Here is a 27,618-nt window from a genome sequence, read left to right on the forward strand (position 1 = left end):
GAAGAGTGCCCTGAAGGAGGAGGTACAAGGAAGGGGTACTAGAAGAGTGCCCTGCAGGAGGAGGCACAAGAAGAAGGGGTACTAGAAGAATGCCCCGCAGGAGGAGGAGGTACGGGCAGAAGGGGTACTAGAGGAGTGCATGTAGGTGAAGTCATCTAGGAAATGAGATCACAGCTGCCCAGGAAGAACAAAGACCTGTCACACCCCTCTTGTGCTGTTATGGACTTTTGAAGGATCTGCTTGTGTGAAGCTCCCACCAGTTACTGGATTCATTCATCCCAGAATGGGGTGAGCTGGTGGATTGAAGGGGCTGAGATGGGAGACCCTCTATTAACGTTTAAAGAAGAACCAGGTATGAGCAAAGGATTTGGAATATTGGACTTTTTATGACAAGTTGTCTATGACCCACATGCGACGTGGCTAAATTCATGTCAGTATAAGGACTCAAACGCACTGTTTAGAGGGTGACGCCAGGTTCACAGCTGGCGAATGGAAAGTGTCCTCATCAGAAATACAAAATAACTCTGAGAGAGAATATAAACTATTAAAGAAATAACTGTGAAGCACTTTCAGATCAATATTCAACAACTGTGAAACCTGTGTGCTCTCTGTCACCCTCAGAGGGATGACAGAGAGCATTAGTGGTTTATTGATTCACAGCAATTGACTACACCTTGATGACCACTCTCAGAGGACCAGCATTTGTGATGAAATACTCTGTGACATCAGAGCTTTTAGGGAGAGCTGAACATAGGACTACTATAGTAATTCATGACCATCAATAATGTAAATGGTGTTTTACGTTCAATAGGATTCAGAATGTGTCAAGGAAAAACATCTTTCTAGTAAACATTGAATTTTTGATATATAAAAAGAATATATTGTTTCTATTTACATGTTTCTCTGAAATTCTACCATCTTTGAAGGCACTGCTCCCCACATCTGTGTATTGTCTATTGCTGGGGTCTTCAACCTTTTCTGTAATAAGACCCACTTTTGATCAAAGAAAAGCTCCCGAGATACTATTATTTGTGTTGTAAAAGGGACCACGTCAGACAAGATCACAGTAGTGGTCGTCCCGTGCACGATTACCAGCAATTTGGAATGCCTCTGAATGAGTAATACATGACGGCCACAGGTGCAATGCCCCCGACCCAGTGTAATAATATCAATAATACGTCTCTCCAAAGCTGCATGAGTAATACATGACGGCCACAGGTGCAATACCCCCGGCAATCATATTAATACATCTCTCCGAAGCATCATGATTTATCACTCAAATAACTGCTTTAAATATATTTTGGAAATCAATTTTTCCTCAAAAGATCAGTTCTGAGTTCTGTAACTAAATACATATTCATCTCAAATACAGGCTTCAGAATTCTAGTGCACATATATTATTTCAACCAAGCAAAAACGTCTAATTTTGAAGCCTGGTCTACACACAAGAGCTACTTGCAGGAAGCTGGAGAGATACCAGTATCTCACAAGCTCCTCATTGGAGAAGCCTGGTCTATTCCAATCAGAAGTCAGTAGAGTTACTGCCTTAGTGGGTGGTAGCAAGCAGAGGGCCACTATTATCAGATAAACCAAACGCATAGGACCCTTTGAAGGTCATCAACAGATCGTCCTTGATGACAAAAAAGGTTCATCAACATGTCAGGAGTCACTTTCCTGTAATTACAAGAAAGGTTAAATCAAAAGGCCATGGGAGAGCATCCTATAATGAGTCGGGAGGTCATATCAACGGGTCAGGGTCCACCCTCCTAGCAGGAGGTAAGAGGGGTCCTCTCTTGTAAGAAGGATGAGCCTCCCCTGGACTGTGGGTCTAACTGGTCCCATTTCATATCTCTCCACTGACGCAAAACTATGGGCCAAACTTTATCTACATTGGTGGTGGTGGGCTTGATTCCCAAATTGGTCACCAAGGGAAGCATAGGTTTATTATCTATCATTTTCCTAGAAGCAGAAATGGCATTTGAGCATGTGTTTAGACTAACTGGTGAATTACATGTGTGTACGAACCAGAGAGGGATGCTCTCTTTCACTCTAGGAGGGATCCTCTCTCTCACCCTCCGAGGGATGCTTTCTGTCCCCCTCCGAGGGATGCTCTCTGTCCCCCTCCGAGGGATGCTCTCTGTCCCCCTCCGAGGGATGCTCTCTGTCGCCCTCCGAGGGATGCTCTCTGTCGCCCTCCGAGGGATGCTCTCTGTCGCCCTCTGAGGGATGCTCTCTGTCACCCTGGGAGGGATGCTCTCTGTCACCCTCCGAGGGATGCTCTCTGTCCCCCTCCGAGGGATGCTCTCTGTCCCCCTTCGAGGTATGCTCTCTGTCACCCTCCGAGGGATGCTCTCTGTCGCCCTCCGAGGGATGCTCTCTGTCGCCCTCCGAGGGATGCTCTCTGTCAACCTTGGATGGATGTCCTGGATAATCTCTGTCACCATCATCTAGTGCCCTTTACATGTAGCTACCACTCGGGAAGCTTCTTGGCTGTAAACTAATCAAACTATTTGAGCAGAGCATCACTGTTAAAGTGACAGCGTATGACCACAATAAGGAGATTTATACCTCTAATCCCACCCTAAGCCATATTGTTGAGGAATTTGGTTGCTATTCAGGGTGTCAAGATAATACAGTCATAAATCAAATTTATTTTGCTGGCGGGCAGCAAGTTGCGGACATTAATTTTGCACACTCTGTAATATAACCAAGGGTTACCCGTCATATTAAATTGTCCCTATTCTTCAAACTAAAGAGTTTTCTGTGGCAATCTCTATCTTTATCTGGGGTGACAAAAAACAAAGTGAGCTGCCATTACCTATTCCAGATTCCTAGTTATATAGCTGTTCACCCTACCAATCGGTTTGGTGACCACCTACATCAGGAGAAAAGTAACCGCATTAGAACAGAAATGTTTTCAAATTTCTTAGAAAAGGAGACATTTGGTTTCTTTCCAATTCTCTCTGGTGTTGTCTCTCATTAAACTTTCCATTTCTATGTAACTTTTAACACATTTTGCTCCTTGGTCTTCATATATTATTTACTGTGACTGGAATTGCTTGGTGTGTTGCATTCTCCCAATAGATAAAATACATAAATAATTTGTAAATAGATGGGTTATTAACTTGTATATCACACTGTAAACGGTCACTGTACATTTCACAGTTTGTATATGGAGTTGGGCTCACAGCATCAAGTGGGACAATGTAAATTATCCATGTCTGTACATTGTGTGCGGCTCAGAGTGTGTGGGGTCACTGTGCATTGACCCCGCCAGGAGATCATGTGTGTTCCACTCATACATTTAATAATGCACAGTCGCATGAACGGTCGCTCCCCTGACTCTCCTGCCAGAATCATTATTATTGCCATCACCTGCACCGCAGCTGAAGCCCTGACTGCGCCTGGTATCGTTACCATTACAAGCGCTATCGCGCTCAGAAGCTTTCACTCACGCAGCGCTTTAAAATTCTTTTTTGCCATTTATAGAACTGTGCCTGTTGCTATTGTATTTTCCGCATCCCGCTCTGTGACACACAGCCTTTAAAGCTTACCGCGTGTATCAGCGCTCTGTAACTGATTGGCGCTTCAGAACCCTCATTGTAAAATCACATTTGGCGCTCTGTGTTAATTACGTGCACCTCATTGCTGCGCTGTGTTTAAACTTTAAGTAATCTCTAAGTGGCGCTTTGGCAGAGGTATTGTGGTGAAATTGTGTGCCTTTAGCTGCCTGTTGACGATCTTTGTGCTGTGCCCTCGCTGCAGCTTTTGCTTTCACTTTTGCCCTCCATTTTGTGTTTTCTTCTCCCCTGACCCGCCTCTCTGATCCCGCCTCCCAGCTGACCCTCCCATGCTCCGCCCCCTCCACTCTCCATTTATGGCCAATGCCCCCACGCGCAGCGTCCACGCGCTACGGCCTCGCCAAAGGTGCGCCAAAGGTAAGCCCGTCTACGCCCGTCCGTGCCTGGACCGCGCCCAGCGCCAGACCCCTTGCCCCTCGCGCTGCCCAGCCCCCCCGCACTACCTACGATGCCGCCACCCTCCTAGCCCTTAACCCCAGTCGCGCCCCCAACTGCGTCCAAGCCGCTCCTGGACGCACCCATGGACCGTTCTCCTGCCTTTCCTGCACATTCATCGGCACCGACAACATCTCCGCCACGACCACAACACAGATTCCCGACCCCAACCACCTAGAATGCATCCTTCTCAACACCCGCTCGGTCCACAGGCACGCCATTGAGCTTTGGAACCTACTAGACACCATCTCTCCTGACGTCGCCTTCCTAACGGAAACATGGATGAACGCTTCCTCCGCCCCTGACATCGCCATTGCCATCCCCGATGACTATAAGATCACACGCAAGGACCGCACTGACCATACAGGAGGTGGAATCGCTATCGTCCATAAGAAATCAATCCGCATCTCAACCAGCTCTGACGCCAACCACGCTAACTCCGAACACCTTCACTTCCAGATCCACATCGACCCCAAGACCACACTCAGAGGCACCCTCCTCTACAGACCACCAGGACCCCGCGCAAAATTCAGTGAAGACATCACGGACTTCATCACCCCACACGCGCTCCCCTCCAAAGACTACATCCTTCTGGGAGACCTCAACTTCCACCTTGAAAAGATCAACGACCGCAACACCGCCACCCTCTTGGACAACCTAGCCAACCTCGGACTTAAACAACTGGTCACTTCCCCCACCCACATCGCAGGTCACACACTCGACCCCATCTTCACCTCCAGCAACCATGTCTCCTTCAGCCACACTACGGATCTCCTCTGGACTGACCACAGCTGCGTTCACTTCACCTACAACAAACCGAAACCCATCATCCACCTCCAACCAACTCTACAAAGAAACTGGAACAAAATCACCACGGAGCAGATCTCCACATCGCTCCTTCAAACCTCCCCAGCCCTCTCCTCTAACGCCAACGAAGCCGCCTCTAACCTCACCCTTTGGCTATCCAACACCGCCGACACCTTAGCACCACTGAAAAAACGTCAACACAAACTTGGCATCAAGAAGGCCTCATGGTTCAACGATGACCTCAAGAAGTCCAAGAAACTGTGCCGCTCCCTTGAAAAGGCCTGGAAAAAAGACCCATCCACCAGCAACAAGGACGCCTTCAAAAGCGCCATCCGTACTCACCACCAACTGATCCGAAAAGCCAAGAAAACAGCATTCAAGGATCGACTTGACAACAACGCCCACAACAGCAAGGAACTTTTCAACATCGTCAAGGAATTTTCCAACCCCTCAGCCAACTCCAACGACATCACCCCCTCTCAAACCCTCTGCGATTCCCTAGCCTCTTTTTTCCACAACAAGATTGCTGACATCCACAACAGCTTTGACAACCAACCCGGAAGCCAACCCACCCTACCATCAGCTGACCATCTTCCCCCCGTTAACACCCTTAACGCCTGGAACCCAATCTCCACTGAGGACACCATCCGCCTGATGAATTCCATCCACTCTGGATCCCCCACAGACCCATGCCCTCACCACATCTTCAACAAAGCAGACTCATCATAGCTCCGCACCTCCGAGACGTCATCAACTGCTCCTTCAACTCCGCTACCTTCCCAGAAGATTGGAAACACGCTGAACTCACCGCCCTTCTGAAAAAACCAACAGCAGACCCCACCGAACTCAAAAACTACCGCCCCATCTCGCTTCTTCCATTCCCGGCCAAAGTCATCGAGAAAGCTGTCAACAACCAGCTCGCCGCCTTCCTCGAAGCCAACAATTCACTCGACCCCTCACAATCTGGCTTCCGAGCCAAACACAGCACTGAGACCGCTCTCATCGCAGCAACAGACGACATTCGAACTCTACTGGACAATGGAGACACAGTCGCCCTCATCCTCCTCGACCTCTCTGCAGCCTTCGACACAGTCTGCCACAGCACCCTTTTACAACGCCTCAGACACATCGGAATCCAAGGAAAGGCACTGGAATGGATCACCTCGTTCCTCACCGGAAGAACCCAGAGAGTCCGCCTCCCACCATTCAAGTCCGAGGCCTCTGAAATCATCTGCGGCGTACCACAAGGATCCTCACTCAGTCCCACCCTCTTCAACGTATACATGAGCCCCCTCGCGGCCATCGCCCGCCAACACAACCTCAACATCATCTCTTACGCGGATGACACTCAACTGATCCTATCTCTCACCAAGGACCCCAGCACCGCCAAAACTAACCTTCACGAAGGAATGAAAGAAGTCGCCGAATGGATGAAACAAAGCCGACTGAAACTGAACTCAGACAAAACAGAAGTCCTCATCTTAGGTAAATCCCCCTCTGCATGGGACAACTCCTGGTGGCCGGAAGCCCTCGGAAATGCACCCATCCCGACAGACCACGCACGGAACCTTGGCGTCATCCTGGATTCTTCACTCTCTATGAACAGACAAGTCAGCGCGGTATCCTCTTCCTGCTTTAACATTCTTCGCATATTCAGAAAAACATTTCGCTGGATCCCCACCGAAACAAGGAAAACAGTCACCCATGCTCTGGTCACGAGCCGACTGGACTACGGAAACACCCTCTACGCAGGTACCACCGCTAAACTCCAGAAGAAACTACAACGAATCCAAAACGCCTCAGCCAGGCTCATATTAGACATCCCACGCAACGAACACATCTCTGGTCACCTTAAAGATCTCCACTGGCTACCCGTCAATAAGAGGATTACTTTCCGACTGCTCACCCACGCACACAAATCACTCTACGACATCGGACCAGATTGCCTCAACTCCCGACTGTCCTTCTACACCCCCTCCCGCCAACTTCGCTCTTCCAGCCAAGCCTTCGCCACTGTACCTCGCATCAACAAGCCCACCATGGGAGGCAGATCCTTCTCTTACCTGGCTGCCAAAACATGGAACTCACTCCCCGCTTACCTTCGCCTCACCCAGAATCACCTAGCGTTCAGAAAGCAGCTTAAAACGTGGATATTTGACAAATAATCCTTCTCCCCTTCCTAAGCGCCTTGAAACCCTCTGGGTATGTAGTGCGCTATATAAATTTTATGACTTGACTTGACTTGACTTGACTTGACTTGAAAATATGAATATTTCACTTCCTTCTTCTGTTTTATTTCCCAAACAGTATCTCACCTTCAGGAGTTCCCACGCCGGTGCCTCACACTTCTTTTCTATCTCTGTTATCAGGGCCTTGAGAGAGGCGATTTGATTGGACAGTTTGGTGATATTTGCATTTTCTACCATGGTGATTTTCTTCTCCATCTCCTCCAGACTTCTGTGCAGTGCTTGCTCATTTTCTTTCAGAAGCTGCCGCAGCTTTTCAAACTCAGATTCAATTTTATTCTTCTCAGTTCTTAGCTTGTTCTGTCAGAAGCAAAGAAAAGTTGTTTAGATATTAAAAAGCTTTCTACAAGCCATCATTAGAGTCTAAATTCAGGAGGAGGATGGTAGGGCTGAGAGTTCCTTCAAAAATCAGACCACTAATGTACTTTTCCTAATTTCGGAACTGCAATCTCTTACTACCTTCCCTTCTATCGTCTTCCATCCTTCTTACATTCCTGCCCTCCCCCGTCCCTCAGACATCTCATGAATTATAGAGAGGTCAGAATATGTGAAGCTGCAGAGAAGCCTGATTCATAGAGAGAGTGCAAGGAAGAAAACCCACTGCAGGCAGAGACACTCGATCCATGGAGCAAGTGCAAGGATGAGAACCCACTGCAGGCAGAGACGCTCGATCCATGGAGCGAGTGCAAGGAAGAGAACCCACTGCAGGCTGGGATGCTTGATCCATGGAGCGAGCGCAAGGAAGAGAACCCACTGCAGGCAGAGACGCTCGATCCATGGAGCGAGTGCAAGGAAGAGACCCACAGCAGGCAGAGATGCTCGATCCATGGAGCGAGTGCAAGGAAGAGAACCCACTGCAGGCTGGGATGCTCGATTCAAGGAGCAAGTGCAAGTAAGAGAACCCACTGCAGGCAGAGACGCTCGATCCATGGAGCGAGTGCAAGGAAGAGAACCCACTGCAGGTAGAGACGCTCGATCCATGGAGTGAGTGCAAGAAAGAGAACCCACTGCAGGCAGAGACGCTCGATCCATGGAGAGAGTGCAAGGAAGAGAATCTACTGGAGGCAGGGACGCTTGATCCATGGAACGAGTGCAAGGAAGAGAATCCACTGCAGGCAGAGACGCTCGATCCATGGAGAGAGTGCAAGGAAGAGAACCCACTGCAGGCAGAGACGCTCGATCCATGGAGCGAGTGCAAGAAAGAGAACCCACTGCAGGCAGAGACGCTCGATCCATGGAGCGAGTGCAAGGAAGAGAACCCACTGCAGGCAGAGACGCTCGACCCATGGAGCGAGTGCAAGGAAGAGAACCCACTGCAGGCTGGGATGCTCGGTCCTTGGAGCGAGTGCAAGGAAGAGAACCCACTGCAGGCAGAGACGCTCGATCCATGGAGCGAGTGCAAGGAAGAGAACCCACTGCAGGCTGGGATGCTCGGTCCATGGAGCGAGTGCAAGGAAGAGAGCCCACTGCAGGCAGAGACGCTCGATCCATGGAGCGAGTGCAAGGAAGAGAACCCAATGCAGGGAGGGACGCTTGATCCAAGGAGCGAGTGCAAGGAAGAGAACCCACTGCAGGCTGGGATGCTCGGTCCATGGAGCGAGTGCAAGGAAAAGAACCCACTGCAGGCAGAGACGCTCGATCCATGGAGCGAGTGCAAGGAAGAGAACCCACTGCAGGCAGAGACGCTCGATCCATGGAGCGAGTGGAAGGAAGAGAACACACTGCAGGCAGGGACGCTTGATCCAAGGAGCGAGTGCAAGGAAGAGAACCCACTGCAGGCAGAGACCCTCGATCCAAGGAGCGAGTGCAAGGAAGAGAACCCACTGCAGGCAGGGACGCTCGATTAATGGAACGAGTGCAAGGAAGAGAATCCACTGCAGGCAGAGATGCTTGATCCATGGAGCGAGTGCAAGGAAGAGAACCTACTGGGGGCAGGGCGCTCGATCCATGGAGCGAGTGCAAGGAAGAGAACGCCCTTAGGCAGATACAGTCAAACATCCAGATACAGGCTGAAGTCAAAAGATTATGTAAAAGAAGTGGTGCCATGAAGTTTCAGCCCTTTGGGATGGAAGACACAAGATTTGGGGAGTGTGGACTGCCCCTGTCCTGCCAGCACAATGAATGTGTTTGCCCGTTCAAAATCATAAATAATGTATGTGCATTCTGTTACAAAATGCAGAATTACCAGATAAATCAATGTTTCTGAAGGTAATTCAGCGATTTCTGTAGAAGATGAGTGAGGAAATTGGTTAGACATCTTGTCCTATTCTAAGATAAGAGGCTGTGAGTTATCAGGTGAGGTATGTCACACTGCAGCTTAGATCAGGAGCCTGTGTGTTCAATTCAATTCAATTTTCTTTATTCGGATACAAATATCCATAAAAGCACAGTTCAAACACCATCAACAGTAATACAATTCTTTGTTAAAAAGCACGGGACATAGAAGCTTTGGTTAAAAGGAACTTCGATATAAAAAGACTACAATTGTGTACAACATTAAAAAGGTCATAATATAAGACAAAACTATCATAATTTAAATTTTCAAGTTGATAAGCAGATAACAGCGTTAAAATGTTAGCACATTAAAAGGGAGATGGACAGACATGTAGCAGCAACATCATTTTGAAATGAAGTGCAATTGGTTATTAATAATATTAGCAGCATAGCTTAAGTGCAATTACATTTTTAGGCTTTTAAGATTATCCGGCCTACAAGTAGCGCTTTAATTGGTATTCAACTAAGATGATAGAAGTAACTGAATACAAAAGAACAATGCTATGTGTTCGAGTGCCCTTGATACATTCAAGATTGCTCACAGAAATACGTGAGCGGACTGCCGCTCTCAAAAACGAGTAGACACGAAAATCAGATCGTCACTTTCAAGTCTAAGTATCTCAAGGTGCGCTGTTCTGTAATCAATATTAGCAAATGCCTTAAAATACGGAATCAAGTATTGTTTTGTGTACTCTCCGTAAAAGTTACAGAAAAAAAAAAATGACTACCGTTTGATTGCTGCCGGTGCCACACGGGCAGGGCATTTGCTCAAGATTGATGTTAAATCCCAAAGGGAAGCAAAGTGAGTATTTTAAAGTGCCATCCCTAAGGCGAAAAATCAGGTTCCTCCCCCAACGTCCAATACTCTTCAGAAGGTATTTAGATGGCATATGCGTTTGAAGGCTATTTAACTCCAGTAGGGACATATACCTAGCGACTGAAGATTTCAGGCGCTCTGTGGCATGTCTTTCGATGTTATAAGATTCATACAATGCTCCCATGAGGACTCTTTTATTCATATCCTCTAGTGCTAATGGGTTTAAGAAGATATGTTCAAGGTTCACGCTGGTTAGGCTTTTTCTAACAGCGAAAAGCCAGGGTATGGATCCTCCCTTGTCGCAATTAAGGCAGTCTACAATGATCTCCCTTGTTAAAGTTGCTGATGGGTTAGCCAGATTTTTAGCCAAAATAAAGCTGGGCGTGACCTGATAAAATCGTCTATATAATACAATTTGAGTTCCTTATGACCTACATAATTCGGGGAGGAAAGTTGCGCCCCTAGAAATTTCCTGCAAAATCTATTTTCCTCTCTTTAGATCCCACTGCAATTTATAAAACCAAAGACTTCAGTGCCATATGTGGCGGTGGGGATACACTGCGGTTTGTAGATCTTCAATAAGGGTAAAACTACCTCTGCCGGTTTTGGTTGAGGGAGACTTAGAATAGAGTTAGTTGCTTTTAAAAACTTACTTCTACTATGGGCAGCATGGGGTGCCCAAGATCCAGTGTCAGAAAATACTAAACTCAAATAGGGAAAAGTGCAGGTGCGTAGTAGGCGTTCATGACCTGAGGTTACTGAATTGATGCAGTGTTTTTTTGTGCCACAAGTCAGTCAATCAATCAATAATCCTTTATTCGGTATTTTAAAAAACACCATAAAAGTTCATATTTACACAATTAAAAAGGCACCATAACAAATACAATTCATAAACATCACATGCCCACTGCAGAATAAAGTAAGAAAGCACGAAATTCAGTCAGCACAACCTTCTTGTGTTCCTCAGCCTTAAAGCAACCTTGATAAAATTCATAACAAAGTCAGCGAGAGGGGGTGATAAGCCCTTTGCAAGAATAGTAGAGCAACCTTAGCTTGTCGAAACTTGGCCTGTTTCAAAATACCTACTAAAAATCTACGCCTAGGTAATACATAAAATGGACATAATAATACAAAATGAAGGGAGTCCTGCCGATTGTCGCAGCCGCAGGCACCCTTCTGCTCAACAGTTAGAGTAAAACCTGGTGGGTCAGCCAGTAGGTGGAGTAAAAGGTTGAGCCTAAAACTGGTGATTAGAAATCTGTCCTGTGCGTTAGGCATAAGAGCGAGATAAGGTTCCATGCCCTCCCCTGTTTGGACCAGGCTATGCGCGCAGACTGTGGGTTTGCCTCCTTCCAATGCTGCCCTACGTGAGGCTACCTCCTCCAGGAATATTCGCTTAACTCTGGATTTGTCTTGGGGGACGATTTCCACTCGGTTTGTAAAGAGATCCTCACAGCCAATTCTTTCAAAGGAATTTTTTACGTACATTAGCCATGGGATTCTCATTCCCTTGTCCCTACCCAGACAGTCTCTAATAATTTGCCTACTCAGTTCAGCCTCAACATTTGTCCTGATCTTTAGCGAGGCCATTAGGTGTCTAACCTTAACCAGGTCCTCAATATAGGGCCTGCCCAGTTCCTCATGTGTGAACGACCAGGCCCAAAGTACTTTTTGGGGTTTGGAGTACCTTCCTCAAATATTTGTTCTCCTCCACCTGTAGTTGATGTATGTTGACAAAACCCAAAACTTCGGACCCATAGGTCGCTTTAGAGCCACATACTGAGCTATACAAATTCATAATTTGTTCTGGTGACCACCTCCCCAGCCTCCGCCCATAGTTCATTATGGCCCCAGTCGAGGCCACTAATGTGGAACATCGCTCACCAATTAATGTTTTAAATTTAACAAACCATCAAATAACAGGCCAAGATAAGTAAAGGTTTGTACCTGTCCTATTTTGTCTGCACCTATCTTATAGGTGAACTTCTTACATGGTTTAGTACCAGCCAACATAACAAAGGACTTAGAAAGATTGGCTGATAAATCTAGGGTGTCCATAAACCTAACAAACCCGTCTATCAGACACTGAAGTCCCTTGGGGGTGCGGGCTAGCAGTACCGCGTCATCCGCGTACAACAGCACCGGAACGGGTCGAGTACCTACTCTTGGGGAATCCACCTTTAGTTTACTTAATGCCTGGTCTAAGTTATTTATATATAGCGTGAACAAAAAGGGGGCCAGGATGCATCCCTGTCTAACCCCACTATTGCAGGGAAAATATTCTGTAGTGCCCTCTTCCAGATTAAACCGCACATTGGCAGAGGTATTCCCATGCAATGCTCTCAGGATGTTTACCAGACCCTGATCTACTCCTAGCCTAATCATCAGGGTCCATAACTTTTCTCTGTTTACGTGGTCAAAAGCTGCGGTAAGGTCCATGAACCCTAAGTATACCGCTTCGTTACTGGCTATAGTGTACTTGGCCACCAACAGATAGAGGTTCAAACACTGGTCTGTCGTTGATCTCCCTGATCTAAATCCGTACTGGACGTCAGTAATAATTCGATTGTCTTCCGCCCAGTCTGTAAGGCGCATTAAGATCACTCTGCCCAGAATTTTGGCCGTCACATCTATCAATGAGATAGGTCGGTAGCACTGGGGTTTGTCCCTGTTCCCCTTCTTGAAAATAGGGATTATTGTAGCAGACGACCATGATCGCGGTAGGCCAGTTGCAACAGGCACGTTTATCACCCTTGTAAGAATAGGAGCCCATAACTCCACATTACTAAGGAAAAGGTCCGGTGGTATGCCGTCTGGGCCCGGAGATTTGTTTCGTGATAGGCCCTGGATGGCCACTGTAATTTCTCCCAGAGAAAATTCTACAGAGGAAACCCACTGACCACCCCCCCCCTGTATTAGAATTGTTCTCCTCTGAGTGATTGTACAAGCCTTTAAAGTGGTTGTACCATTGTTCGGGCAAGATCGTAGTGCCAATTTCTGGGGTGTTATTGTCTTGGAAACACGGTTTATTTATTGTTTTCCAGAAAGCAGTCATGTCTCTTCTCTCTGCTGCATCCCTTAAGTCTTCTCAGGCTTGGAGTTGAAGGGAGGTCTTCCTGATTTTACTCGCCTTTTTATAGGCGCTCCTACACTGTGCAGTTCTGATCTTGTCCCGGGGATGGCTTTTGAGGCTGATTTTCAAATCCCTCTGTGCTTGGGAACAGTCTTTATCGAACCATCTCGGGAGAGTGTGTACCCTCCCAGGAGTGGTGGACTTTAACAGGCCGTCTATCAGGTGGGCCACTTCCTCGAATGCCCTCACAAGAGACGGCCCCTCCACCGACAGGTCTAGACACTCCCCGATAGGTTCTTTCCTAGTTTCCATTAGGGTTTTATAGAAGGCCTCCCCATTAACTTTAGACCATCTCAGACGTCTTCCCTGGTCCGTTACCTTCTCGATACTGCTTTCCATCTCTCCCCTCCTAACTTTCCTAAGGGGCAAATTCCTTATCTCGAGTACTAGGGGGTTATGGTCACTAAATGTGTTCCACCCGATCTCAACCCTTATTAACCAGTCCTTGAATAAACTTGATACCATGATGAAGTCTATGTACGAGCTACATCCCCTACCTTTAAAGGTTGGAGTGACAGCGCCATCCCTACCAATAGTGACCAAATCGATAGTATGTTCTAGGGTATGGCTTTTTAATGTATCGCCTATTTCCAAGTCTTCATTTGTGTGCTCGAGATGCGGACCTTCCTCAATCGGGCAGCTAGACCATTCTTCATTAGGGGGAAATAAAGTCGGGCATAAGTGGCAGTTAAAATCGCCGGCTAATACTACAAATGGGGCCACTGCCCCCTTCCTCCTAACTAACTCAATACTAAGGTTGTTGTCTACTTCTTGGATTATTGATTCTTTTCCCTTAGTTACGGCAGCATTATACAGATTGATCAGTATCATGTTCAGCCCGTTTCTAGCGAACCCAAGCGCCTGCATATTGTTAGAGATCCAATTTAAGTTAGTCCACACTCCCTCCATGTGTAAATCAACAAATATGGAAAGTCCACCCATGGCTCTCCATGACCCTGATTTCTGAGCGGGCACAGAGAAACGTTTATACCCAGCTAGATAGAAGGGACTACAATCTACTGACCAAGTCTCCTGCAAACTAATTATCTGGAACCTTGTGATGTATTGCCTCCGTTCTTGGTTATCAAACTTGGCTGACAAACCGGCTATGTTCCAGGATACTAATTTGAGCCCACCTTGCATGTAACTTTCTGTGGGCTGCGGTGTAACAGAGATATTAACAGTTGGTCTCTCACCATTTAGATCAACAGTGGGTCTTCCAAACCCTGGTACGGTATTTGTTCTGTGAGATGACGAAGAGGATTATCTACTTCCAATACGTCCTCACTCCCTAGTGTCACAGGCAAAGACCCAAGCGGGGGTCCTAGGACGCTAGTGTGGACAGGGGGGCTCAGTTATTGGGGGCACTTCTACCATTGTTCGTAAATCCCGGGAATCATTCTTGTGCGTAGACTGTAAGCCCCAACCCAAATCATCTTCAACCCTGGAGGACTCAGTCAGTGCTAGGTAGGGGCGATAGGGGTGGGGTCTGATGGTTGATGGTAGGACCTCCCTCTTCCCCTAGAACCTTCTTGGAGTGACCTCTGATGGGCATTAGTCAATCCAGTCCCTCTAAAAACATCAAGGGTTCAAAACTGTTTCTTAAACTCAATGCACCCGGGTTATCTAAGGGGGCACTGGGCATTAAAGGGCGTGGTCCCATCCCATCGTCAGGGGTATCCCTTCTTCCTGTGTACGCGGGGCCTTGATTATAACTCGGGGTTCCCCTCCAGTAAAAGTAACCCAAGGGCAGGGGTATTATATTGCTTGGGTGGGTTACCAGTTCACCTCCTAAGATGTGGTTGACTAATCTACAGTCTCTAAAATTGACCACCACACAATTACCAATAATATCCTTTTTCCTGCGCCCCAGCCAACTCACTCTCCGCACATGCAAGATTTCCCCCGGTTCGTTCCCTGGCAGCGGCCTATGCTTATTTAGCCAGAACATAGTCTTGTTCCTTAGTACTTCATGAGATTCAGTATGTTCTGGCTTCAGTTCTGGCACTCCCGCAGGTATAACCACATATGGGGCTGCCTCAGGGGGGTAAGTTTATACTAGGTGGTTGGTTAATAGTCGCCTTAGGGGATAACCCTTTTGGGTGACCCAGAGGTGGAGCTTCAGGGGTAGTTTGCTTGTGGGTTGGGGCTTGTATATTAGTAGTTAGCGGGGCAGTGGGCGCCTTACCTATACTGGGAGTGCTTCTAGATGGGGCACCGCTATTGAGCACTTGTGCAGTGGTGATAGACGGGACAGTGATTATTTTCCCTATACACGGGGTACTTCTGTTGGGAAAACCGCCGGTACTTGGTTGTTGGATAGATGTGGATAATGGTAAATCCATGGCAGTGGTGGTTTGCACGATGGGGGGTCTGCTGTGCTCATTCCCTACAGTAGTCTTGGGCCTTTGTAATTGGCTACAGTAGTAGGAGGTAGAGTGCCACCCTGAGCCCACCCCCTGGTTTTCACTAGGGTTACTATTTTGTCCAACCTACTCACTATTAGTTTCATTTGGATGTTAACCACTTGCTTGAAGTGGGACTGTAAGTCTACAATAAGTTGGGACACCCAGATAGGGGGTACTTGCAATTGCATAACATGCCCAACTTCCTCCCCTACCACATTTGTTACTACATTCGGCGCAGGGATCGTTTTGCACTTCTTGGACCTAGGTTTTCTAAGACTAACCCCCTTTTTCTTTCTGGTAGATGCCTTTTTCCCAGCTTTGGTGTTCACAGAATCAGCATTGCTCACCCTCTGGGCACATGGAATTGCCACAGATGGCGAGACTAATAAACTGTGTGGAGAATTAACCGTATTATCAACTGACACAGAGTAACAATGGGAGAGATAGGGAAGTACAAGAACACTCTCTTAATCCCCAGTTATATAACCAATAAACAAAAGAAGAGAGGCTGAGGTCTCTTATAAGCAACTTAGATGGAGCCAAACGACTCGTGGAGTTCGCACCCTATTTGGGTTTGAAAAGAAAGCCCTCACAAACCGACCTGGTCAGTGTCATGCTTCATCATCGGGCCCCACCGAAGAGACCTAATGCCTCTTCGGTGTGCTGCGACGCCAGGAGACTGCGGAGCTGGTTCTGTGAAATGGGTGTGTTGTAAGGTTAGTCTAAAATTAAAAGTGTCTAAAGGGTATCTAAAAAAAGTTTATTAATGATCCCTAGGACACAAGTAAAAAGTTCTATGTGTCTGAATTTAAGTGCCAAAGGTAATGGATGGTTTAATTCAGATTTAACTTAGTCAACATGTTTCAGCCTTAGGGGTGGTTTTAATGTACCTAGGCATTCGTCAGGACAAAGATAAACCCCGGCGGTATGGACTCTCTAATCGTCCACCCTAACCTGGGGACGTGAAAGTGAAAAATTATTAAAAAAGGTTATAAAGTGCATAAAAATGGAAGAGCGAAATGCTCATTCCGAAAAATCACTCCTAGTTATGGAGTATATCAGCACCTGTGGAACAAAAATACAGACAGACACATAAGACAAACAAACAATTAGTTGTAGAGCTGTGCCATAACGTTTTTCTGTTCATGGTGCTCCAAATAAGTGGCAGCAAATGTGTTCCCATGCTAGCTACTAGAATTTATCACCATCCACAAACCCTCTGGGGATGATAACTCTAGTTCTGGGAAGTGAAGTGACAAGAAGTGATTAAAAAAGCCATGAGTGGCTTAATAGGGGTTAAAATCACACAGTGTAGGTGCTTCAGGGGATCAATGGACAAAGAGTCAGTGACCCCCAACAGTAAATTTCATATAAAATTACATATCTCACTTTAAAGTATGGCACTATCTGCACCATGGGTCTCAGGAGGGGGGTTGGAGTGTCCCTGGCACATCCTAAAGACAAAGAAAGTAGGCTAGAAATACTCAAAAATCGGTTTCGACTTAGCTCAATTGCGTGGTTTCTGTCCGATCGCCATTGCAGTATTACTCACGCCCTCAGCACTCGCAGCCCTCTTTTACACCTAGTACTTCCTCACCGGACCCCGACGATGGAGAGCGGGGCCGGTGAGTCCGTTTAAAAGCCTGTGTAACGGTGTCCGCGCTCTTCCGGGTGGGCGTGGCTACACCGGTGCGAGGCCAGGGTGCTCTTCCCCGTGGGCGGGGTTGGGCGGAAGCGAGGCTTGAATGCGCTGCTTTCTATTGAGAGCTGCACAAAGTGTCTCCAGATGGAGGCTTGAATCTGTTGGCCAATCAGTAAGTTAAATTCGCAAATGTAAACACTGGTCGGAAACATGATCGATTACTTCTTAGCTGATTGAAAAACAATGAATTAACATCATGAGTGTAAGTAAGTTTTACTATGCCTCCCTATTTGTTGAAATTTGCATATAAAAACACAAAAATGGAGCGCAATGTGTATTTTTAGGAAGGCTTTAGATATTATGACTAGATTCCCACAAATTGCCGTAAGTTAAAACAACAGCATATACTTCGTTTGTTAGTTAAAAGCTGATGTTGTGACAGCATAGATGTATTTCCCATGTTGAGGAAATACTATTCTGATAGCATCAGTGACTATGATAGCATTAGAGTAAGTGGGTTCATACATGGTGAAATGACATCGTTGTTATGCCTGTCCATTAGTTAAATATGCATATTGAGATGCTAATGGGGGTGTTATATTCCATTAACTATATGGAACACAAGAATGATAGTTCCTTGTGTAGAAAATAGATTGTGCGCTACATTATCAGACGAATCTCACAAGTGATAGCTTATTACTGGATTTCTCATTTAGCTTTACGGGGGACTGTCGTGAACTAGTGGTAGGGTGTCAGTTTAGGACTGTATTCCACGGAATATCATCATTGAGCCCAATGATGTTGGTACCTAAACGGTACACCCACCGCTGTTCTTTCTCAAAAAGTCTGCTGGAGATGTTCGTGGTACCAGTAATTTTCTCAATTATTGTCCAATTCATGTCATTGGGGGTATGATTGTGTTCCAAATAATGTCGGCTAAGTTTTGTCGTTGCTTTCTTGCATCGTATATTACTCCGGTGCTCACCAATGCGCTGTTTCACTTTTCTTGTGGTCATGCCGATGTAGCGTAAGGAGCAGGGACACGTTATTAAGTACACCACATTGTTCGAATTGCAGTTTGTATGTGCAGTTTGTGTCCAGATTTTCCCTTGTTCCAGTGAGAGTGATTTTGAAGCCTCTGTTAAGTGGCTTACGCTACAGTCTGAGCACGGATAGTGTCCTGTGATCGGAGGAAGGCCCCATGCTGTTGTGACTGAGGATGTCTGGGGATCAGTCTTCTGTTTCGGACGAGTGTGAACTAGAGCATCTCTTAGACTCCGACCTTTTTTAAAAGAAAACAGAGGTTTCTCCCAATCTTTTTTTGCTGATGTAATGATACTCCAATGTTTGTTTATAGTTTTTTTCATATAGTTTGACAGCCCATTGAATGTTGTTACACAGGTGAGTGGTACCAGTTCTTGGTTGTTGGTTTTTTCTTCCAGCAGAACTTCTCTCGGCTGATTTCTAGCTCTCTTGAAACCTTTGCTAAGGATAGAGGAAGGATATCCCCTGTCTTTTAGTTTTTCAGTTAGGCTAGAGGCTTGTTCCTTAAAGTCAGTTATAGTACTGCAATTACGCCTTAACCTTAGGTATTGCCCATAAGGAAGGTTCTCTTTTAAGGGACGGGGATGAAAGCTGCTGAATTCCAATAGATTGTTCCTTGCTGTTGGCTTGTGATGAGTTTTTGTGGTTAGACATGTGCCGGTTACCGAAATTATTACGTCAAGAAAGACAATGTCTGTTTTACTTGTGGTGTTAGTAAATCTCAGGTTGTGGTCTAGGGTGTTGATCCACGTCAGAAAGGACTCCAGGTTACTATCACTGCCTGTCCATAACAGCAGGATGTCGTCAATGTAACGCTTCCATAAAAGCATTGATGAACTGAATTCCGCAGTTGGGGGCAGAATGTGCTGGGCTTCAAAGTCCGCCACGTATAGCCCAGCCACACTAGGGGCAAAAGTACTGCCCATAGAGGTCCCTGAGCATTGGAGGAACAACTTATCCTTGAAGGAGAAGAAATTCTCTTTGAGTGCTATTGTTGCACAATCAATAATGAATTTCTTTGGTGTTTGATATTCCCATTCGATTGAGTCCAGCGCCTTACCCAGGACTTTGATGGTATCGTCCTGGGGGATGCTTGTGTATAAACTTTCAACATCCAAGGTCACTAGCGTGACTGAATTTACCTCAAATGTAATATCTGCAAGGAGACGTAATAGGCTCTTTGTATCTTTTAGATAAGATGGAGTTGCCTGTACAAGTGGCTTTAAGAATTGGTCACAAAACCTTGAAAGGGGCTCTAGGAGTGATCCAATACCGGATACTATTGGACGACCTGGTGGTGGTAACCGGCTTTTGTGTAACTTGGGTAGTGTATAAAAATATGGAATGATGTTATCATTGGTGTTCAGAAATTCCGCTTCATTTTTGGAGAGGTGTCCATTTTCTTCAGCCTGTTTGACTAAGGCGGTGATCCTTTTAGTCAAATCGGTAGAGGGATCAGTCATCAATGGAGTATAGTTCCTATTGTCGCTTAGAAGATCTTCACAAGTTTTTTCGTAGTCACTTGTGTTTTGTATGACAATTCCTCCGCCTTTATCGGCCGGTTTGATGGTTATTGTAGTGTCATTTTGTAGAACTTCTAGTGCCTTGTATTCCGCAGTCGTGAAATTGCCAAATATTTTGGGGTTCTGGCTAGCCTCCAGATCCTTGAACACTGCCTGTTCAAAGGCAGTGATGGCTGCTGGTACCGTATAAGGAGGAGGGGTGAATGTTGAGTTGGGTCTCAGCCCGGTGTCACCTTTCCTGATTGATTCATTAGGGTCTGTCTTTCCTTCAAAGAATGCCTTTAATTTCAATTTATTTTCTTTCTATGCTGTCACAACATCAGCTTTTAACTAACAAACGAAGTATATGTAATTTTATATGAAATTTACTGTTGGGGGTCACTGACTCTTTGTCCATTGATCCCCTGAAGCACCTACACTGTGTGATTTTAACCCCTATTAAGCCACTCATGGCTTTTTTAATCACTTCTTGTCACTTCACTTCCCAGAACTAGAGTTATCATCCCCAGAGGGTTTGTGGATGGTGATAAATTCTAGTAGCTAGCATGGGAACACATTTGCTGCCACTTATTTGGAGCACCATGAACAGAAAAACGTTATGGCACAGCTCTACAACTAATTGTTTGTTTGTCTTATGTGTCTGTCTGTATTTTTGTTCCACAGGTGCTGATATACTCCATAACTAGGAGTGATTTTTCGGAATGAGCATTTCGCTCTTCCATTTTTATGCACTTTATCACCTTTTTTAATAATTTTTCACTTTCACGTCCCCAGGTTAGGGTGGACGATTAGAGAGTCCATACCGCCGGGGTTTATCTTTGTCCTGACGAATGCCTAGGTAAATTAAAACCACCCCTAAGGCTGAAACATGTTGACTAAGTTAAATCTGAATTAAACCATCCATTACCTTTGGCACTAAAATTCAGACACATAGAACTTTTTACTTGTGTCCTAGGGATCATTAATAAACTTTTTTTAGATACCCTTTAGACACTTTTAATTTTAGACTAACCTTACAACACACCCATTTCACACAACCAGCTCCGCAGTCTCCTGGCGTCGCAGCACACCGAAGAGGCATTAGGTCTCTTCGGTGGGGCCCGATGATAAAGCATGACACTGACCAGGTCGGTGTGTGAGGGCTTTCTTTTCAAACCCAAATAGGGAGCGAACTCCACGAGTCATTTGGCTCCATCTAAGTGGCTTATAAGAGACCGCAACAACTGACACCCCAGGTGAGCCCGTCCCGCGTTGCGTGGGGCGGGAGCGCTTTAGTGCTGCAGGGCGTCGCTGCTATCGCGTCAGTAGGCCTGCGCCGAGCAGGGGATCCTGGGGGCTGTAGTTTTCAAAAGCCGTTCCCCTCACGGCGTCGGAATGCCTCGCTCTCCGGTCTGCTCCCTCTGCTTCTGTGAGCAAAAGGAAAGCCGTTCCCCTCACGGCTGGCAAAACGACTGACACCCCAGGTGAACGCGTCCACAAGTCATTATAAAGGATTTCTAAAAATGTGTGCAGAGGTCTAGGTCTGCCATAAAGGACACGAAACCCCCAACTAAAGTGCATAATGCATTCGGAGTGCGGCCCTTAAGGACCACATCATCCGCATATAAGAGCATTATGTAATTTGTTTATGTGAAGCATGAATCGGAGAGGGGCCAGTACACATCCCTGTCTGACCCCTCTAACAATAATGATGTCCCCTGAGACCTCCCCATCATTACTGATCCTTACCCGCGCCTTCAAGTCCCTGTGCAAATGCGCCAAAAAGTAAACCAGAGTCTCGTCCAACTCGTAGTTTAAAAGGACCGACCACACGCGTGACCGGTTGACAAAAATCGAACGCGGAGGTAAGCTCCATGAAGACCAAATAAATAGGTGACTTCTGTGCTATCGTATACTTGCCAATAATAAGATTTAAATTAAGACACTGTTCGATTGTTCCCAGTTTGCTTCTAAAACCCAGCTGGCACCGATTTCGAATTTGTTCCTTTTCGGACCATGTCCTAATTTTGTTAAACACGACCCTCCCTAGGATTTTTAAGGTGTTGTCAATCAGAGAGATCGGTCTATAGCAGCTAGGATTAGATCAATCTCCTTTTTTAAAAATAGGCACGATAATGCTCGTAGACAAGGTGCTTGGAATAAAGGTGTTTGTTAAGTTGTTAAAAACATTACATAAAAGGGTTGCCCAGAAGTCCGGTTCATGTTTAATAAGATCAAAAGAAAGCCCGTCCGGCCCTGGGGATTTATTGCCTACGCTTTGGTGTGTGGCATCCTCAACTTCTGACACAGATATAAAAACCCTAGTGACAGAAGGACTAATTGACGTGTTCATAGTCTTGGGCAGGGCTGTGTAAATCCTAGCAAAATGTGCTTCCCTTGCTTCACTGGTTATGTTGCAGCTTAGGGGAGTAAGGGTGAGGCCCAAGGATCTCATAGTTTTAACTGCTTCCCAGAAACGGTTTCCGTCATTAAGTGTAGCGGCACAGGCTAGGTTGACCCAACGTTCTTTTAAAAGCTCGTCTTTTCTTAGCCTGGCTGCTTCTTTGTAACGAGATCGTAATAATCTAACGAGAGTTACATCCCTGGATGTAGCCACTGATGCTACACGCAGTTCTCTATTTGCTCGCGAGCAGGTACTATTGAACCATCTAGGTTTCTCACTGGTGTTTAACGCTGGTCAAGAGATCATTTGTTTGATACCAGCGCATAGGCTACTTAATGCCTCAATAATCTCTAGGTTAGGATCACTAATTGTGAAAACAAGTTTCAATGAGCAGTGGGTGTCATTTTATCATATTGGCAAATAGAGCTTTATTATCAATGCCCTTCCAAATTACTCTTATTTTGTCAGTTGAGGCCACTAAATTATTTGCCCCGTGCTCTTTAACGAGACTGGGTCTGGGAGAGAATCTGATTGTTGTTAAAATTGGATTATGGTCGCCCTGCGTGGTACACAAGACCTCTGCCTTTACTAAAAGGTCCTCCAATGAGGCTGATATGAAAAGGTAATCGATTGTAGAGAAACAGCCACAACCCCTATAAGTGGGTATTAGGCAATTTTTGTTTTGATGTACGTCAGCTATTTGCATCACGTTAATTAAATTGCAAATTGATAGGTGATATATAAGTTCCATCGCTCTTTTACATGGAGGATCAGAGGCCAAGGAAATAGGAGTTGACCCGTTGTACTTAGGAAGTCTAGCGTTAAAATCACCACCCAGACAAAATCCAGCCAATTTGTCATACACCTTCTGATTTTGGAAATTAACAATAAATTCAAACAAATTAATAAATTCATATTAGGTAATGTTACAAAATAGTTATTATAAAAGATGATAAAACAAATTGACGCCCCTCGTGTGTAAATCATTGCTTGGAAGTTATCGTTCTTTGTCACAAGAGACTTTATGCTCCCGCCTGCGAGGATATTGATCCAGGTTGAGAGTCCACCTGACGGACGGCCTGCTTTAGGGCTAGGTACAGTAGTGGTAAGGCTTACAAAGCCTTTTATGAATAGTTCCTTCGTACAACATGTTTCTTGGAACATTAGGATGTCGTATTTTTGGACTATATTGACCTCGTCTTTAGAGTGTAGCTTAGAGGCTAGCCCTGCAACGATCCCAACTAAGCACATGTAGATTTGAATCGTCTGGTTCAGGGGTAGCATCGACGAGAGGGTCTGGGGAGAGTCCATTGATAACCGATGCAGCAGGTGGTCAACGGGAAGACAGTCAATCCAGCGTTTCTAAGCTAGACAGAGCAGAGAACCTGTTATGCATGGTGTGAGGGGGATAACAAAAGTATTTCGGTCCAGGGTTGGTTTATAGAAACAAGCATTTACAATGCAACGGTCTCGCCTTTTGAAAAGTTAGAGCTATTGGCATTGTAAATGACAACATTTTTATTTATGTTTTGTTTTTGAAAACAGATAAATAAATGGCATTGTCATTTACAATGCCAATAGCTTAATCTCTCGCAAATGCGAGAGCTATTGCATTGAAGTAGAGAGAAAAGAGGTGCAGATGAGGTAAAGAGATGAGGCTCATACATAGGAAGAGCGAGGGAGAAGTAGAGAATGGTGAAATAGGGAGAGAGAGACAGAGGTAAGACAGGTGTATTAAACGAGCGAGACATTGGAAGCAGAGAGAGTGAACGGAAACAGTGAAGGGGATAGAAAGAGAGATGAAAGCAAAGGGAGTGATAGATGGAGCAGAAGAGGCAGAGAAAGCATTGTAGAGAGAAAGAAATAAAATAATGGGAAAACGTGAGGGAAAGAGGACATCAATAAATAGAGAGACATAGAAGGCCAGTAGGTGAGGTAAGAGAGAGGCTAATGCAAGCAAGCACTCAGGATGTGGTAAACCAATGCGTGCTTCCCAAATTATAACACGAGTAGAAAACTCATGGCTGTGCAAACATCATGCTTGACTCAGACAGACTGCCTGTAGCAAGGGTAAGAAACAATGCAGCCACCCTGCATAGGCAATAATGCAGGTGAGCACCAAGCAAGATCAGCAGATATGCCACACCATGAAGGGTTTAAAAACACACTAACCATCCACTGCAAATGAATATATCCATTTTTTGTACAACTAAACAATCTGTTGCAGCAGGGCTCATAGATCAGAAGAGTGGACAGGACATCCCTTGCAGGTGAGCACAAGCATTCCCTGGCAGCGAACACATGCACTAGGAGCATGGACAAACCATTTCTAGCAGGCAAGCACCATAACAGTTCAAACTGAATGACATCACAGAAGATGTGCATTTAAGGCGAGGGGAAGACTGCAGTGAGGGGCCAGAGAACATCTTCCAGGGCTGTGAACATTCTCAGCTTAAAAACGGAACTGCTGTGCACGGAGACTTTATTTGGGCTAGGTGTATAGGGCACACAGAACTCTTCGACCCTGCATCTCCAGCATGAGCACCGTACAAAGAGGGTGAGTGTATGAATGATAGAAGTGGCAGAGACATATCAATCCATCAGGAGTTGGTAAAGCACAACTACGCACCGGTCAGGGTCTCAAGGCACTGGGTCACCCCCTCACATGAGCTAAATGACGGGTACAGACAGGCCATGCCAATGTTAATTGCGAGTTTGTGCATCATGTCTGGGGCTTGTGTGGATATGCACATACAGCATGTAACCGATGGATCAAAGTAAGATCGCCCACAAGGATGGGGATGAGAGCAAGCACAATGTAGGTAAAAAATCTTTATCTGAGCAGTTAAGTATAACCATTGGAATTCAGAAAATAGGTTAAGGAGGACGACAAATGTAAGTCAATTCATCAAGGCATTTGTCACAATTATAAAACCAGAAAAGAGCTAGGATTATAAAGTCCATGGCATCGAGGAAATAAATTCTTACACAGCTAAAAACTAAAAACACATACAACAACAATTGGTGCTTACCTCCTCTGAATCCCGCTTGGATCTTCCTTCCCTGATTTTCAATGTAATATTCCAGATGAAAGATTTTCTTCTCGAATGTATGCGACTGTGCAGAGTTTGGGGGACAGACAAGGCACATACACACAGTCCCCAAGCGCAATTTTTGACAGAGGGAGACAGAGACAGAAACAGGCAAAAAAGGTTATGGTTACCCTCTCACTATGAAAACCGATGAGAGAAAAGAATCCGCGTTCACCGCACTATCCCCTGTTGAAGATCAGTCCAGGAAGATAGAGACGAAAAGAAGCAAGGGAAACACGGCACAACTCCCTAGCTCCTAATAAGCAGCCCAGATACACACGGCAAGCAGACAGACAGACAGACACGAAAAGAGCCCTGAAAGCAGCGAATCTTAATCCAAAACCACCCTAAAAGTAACACAGTGACATACTGCACAGTGCATTCTGTAGACCCGGAATCTGATTTGGGAGTGAGGAAGCATGCTCAGTGATATTTTTGTTCGCAGCCCTCAGAGCCGGCTCATTACCAAGATGCTGTTTATATGTGCATGCTCAGACGAGACATGAGACTGCCTGGGAAAGGTGGATGTAGTGAATACGGTGCAGCGTGTCCCACGTGCGAGGCACAATAAATTTAGCAGAGTGACAGAAACAGGCCTCAAGCCCAAAGGCAATTTGTAGTGGGTCCCCAAAAATTGACCCTGCCACCAAACACAGCACCTCCCCCGCTACCGGCCCACGCTCGCCACAACAGAAATGCAGTCTCCTACAGGCGCGGTGCGTCCATTGGGGCGTGGGGGCGTAGCCCCCCCGCCCGCAGCTCCCTCGGCGTCTTTGAACTTAAGTAAACTCTCAGTTTACTTAAGTTTAAAGAAGCCGAGGTTGAACTGACAATCATGTCAGTCAACATGACGCCGGACCGCCCGGTCCACGTCATGTTGACTAACATGATTGTCAGACCAGTGGGGGGCAACAGGTATCAGCACAACAAAAGTGCGCATGAGTAGGGACGGAGGGCACCGTGCCCACGCATGCGCACTTGTGTTTTGACCTGTTTTGACCTGTTTGCGCATGCCCATTAGGAGCCCTTTGGGCTCCTAATGGGCGTGCTACGGGCGAAGAATAGCCATGCCCTGGCGCTGCCAGGATCAAAAATTTGCTAGCATTCGCGACAAGAATTTTCAATTCTATTAAGGACACGGAGGCGAGGATTATGCTTCTCAAACTTTACTGCATCAACACAGCAGCCAATGAAAATATATTATTTTCTCAAGTAAACAATAAAATACTACATTTCCCATGAACACCATGGTATAGGCACGCCCCCACAGTCCATAAGAACCCCTTGCGTGCACATCACTTCCTCTTTCTTTGAGGCGATAAGTCCATAACGAACCAAACAATCAGTCCATAACGCGAACCAAACAAATCCTCCAACGTGGAAGAAGAACTTCAGATTGTCATCTCGACGTCAGGCGTCTGTCAGTCCGACTTTTTCTCAGCTCCTGAAATAAAGGAAATAACACCACCGTAATCACTGAAAAATTGGGTGGGTAAGCGTTTGATATACAATACATTACGCCGGGTGGGATAATCCTCGCCTCCGTGTCCTTAATAGAATTGAAAATTCTTGTCGCGAATGCTAGCAAATTTTTGATTCTATTACAGGACCGGAGGCTTCAGATTATGCTTGGTTTAACGCTGAGTAAACACAACAGAAGTAATGTCACCCACCGGCTTATAATAAAAGGTTTTAAATGTCGATTCAGACGACCAATCTGCACAACGCATGATATCTTGAATACTGGAACCTAAACCATATGATTTGGACGCCATAGCGCCTCTCACAGAATGAGCACCAAAAAGTTGCGTATCTACACCAGCTTCTTTCATCACATCACGAAGCCATCTCGCTATTGTGGCTGCCACCCCCGGCTTAAAGGGTTTTTTAACAGCAATTAACAATTGATTACAACCCTGCAGCCGCAAGGCCTTAGTACAGTCCTCGTAACATTTTAAGCATTGAACCACACATAATTTTTCATTTGCAGGAAAAGCATTGTATGAAATATGTCTCGATAAAGTTTTTGTGCGACCTGTAATATGAAAAGAAACCCCTTCTGGGGAAAACACTCTACCTGTAACGTCGAGCGCTCTCACATCCGAAGTCCGCCTGCAAGTTGATAAGCACAGCAACATAGCTAGCTTTGCCGACAATTGCTTTCTAGAAAGAAGATTATTGACCGGCCATTTGTTGAATAAATCCAGAACCAATGATACATCCCATAACCCAG

At 45.9% G+C, this 27,618-nt stretch overlaps 1 protein-coding gene across 1 annotated transcript in view; it reads right to left on the reverse strand.

Moving 5' to 3' along the window:
* The window catches only part of LOC147710168 (E3 ubiquitin-protein ligase TRIM11-like), a 95,102-nt gene that overhangs the window by 42,343 nt on the left and 25,141 nt on the right, over positions 1 to 27,618 (reverse strand). Inside the window, exon 3 of the mRNA XM_086920859.1 lies at positions 7,139 to 7,369. Coding sequence (XP_086776985.1) covers positions 7,139 to 7,369 — 231 coding nt within the window. The remainder of the gene's footprint in view (positions 1 to 7,138; positions 7,370 to 27,618) is intronic.

The sequence above is a fragment of the Lissotriton vulgaris genome, chromosome 5 (genome assembly GCF_964263255.1).
Source record: "Lissotriton vulgaris chromosome 5, aLisVul1.2, whole genome shotgun sequence".
NCBI classification, from domain to species: domain Eukaryota; kingdom Metazoa; phylum Chordata; class Amphibia; order Caudata; family Salamandridae; genus Lissotriton; species Lissotriton vulgaris.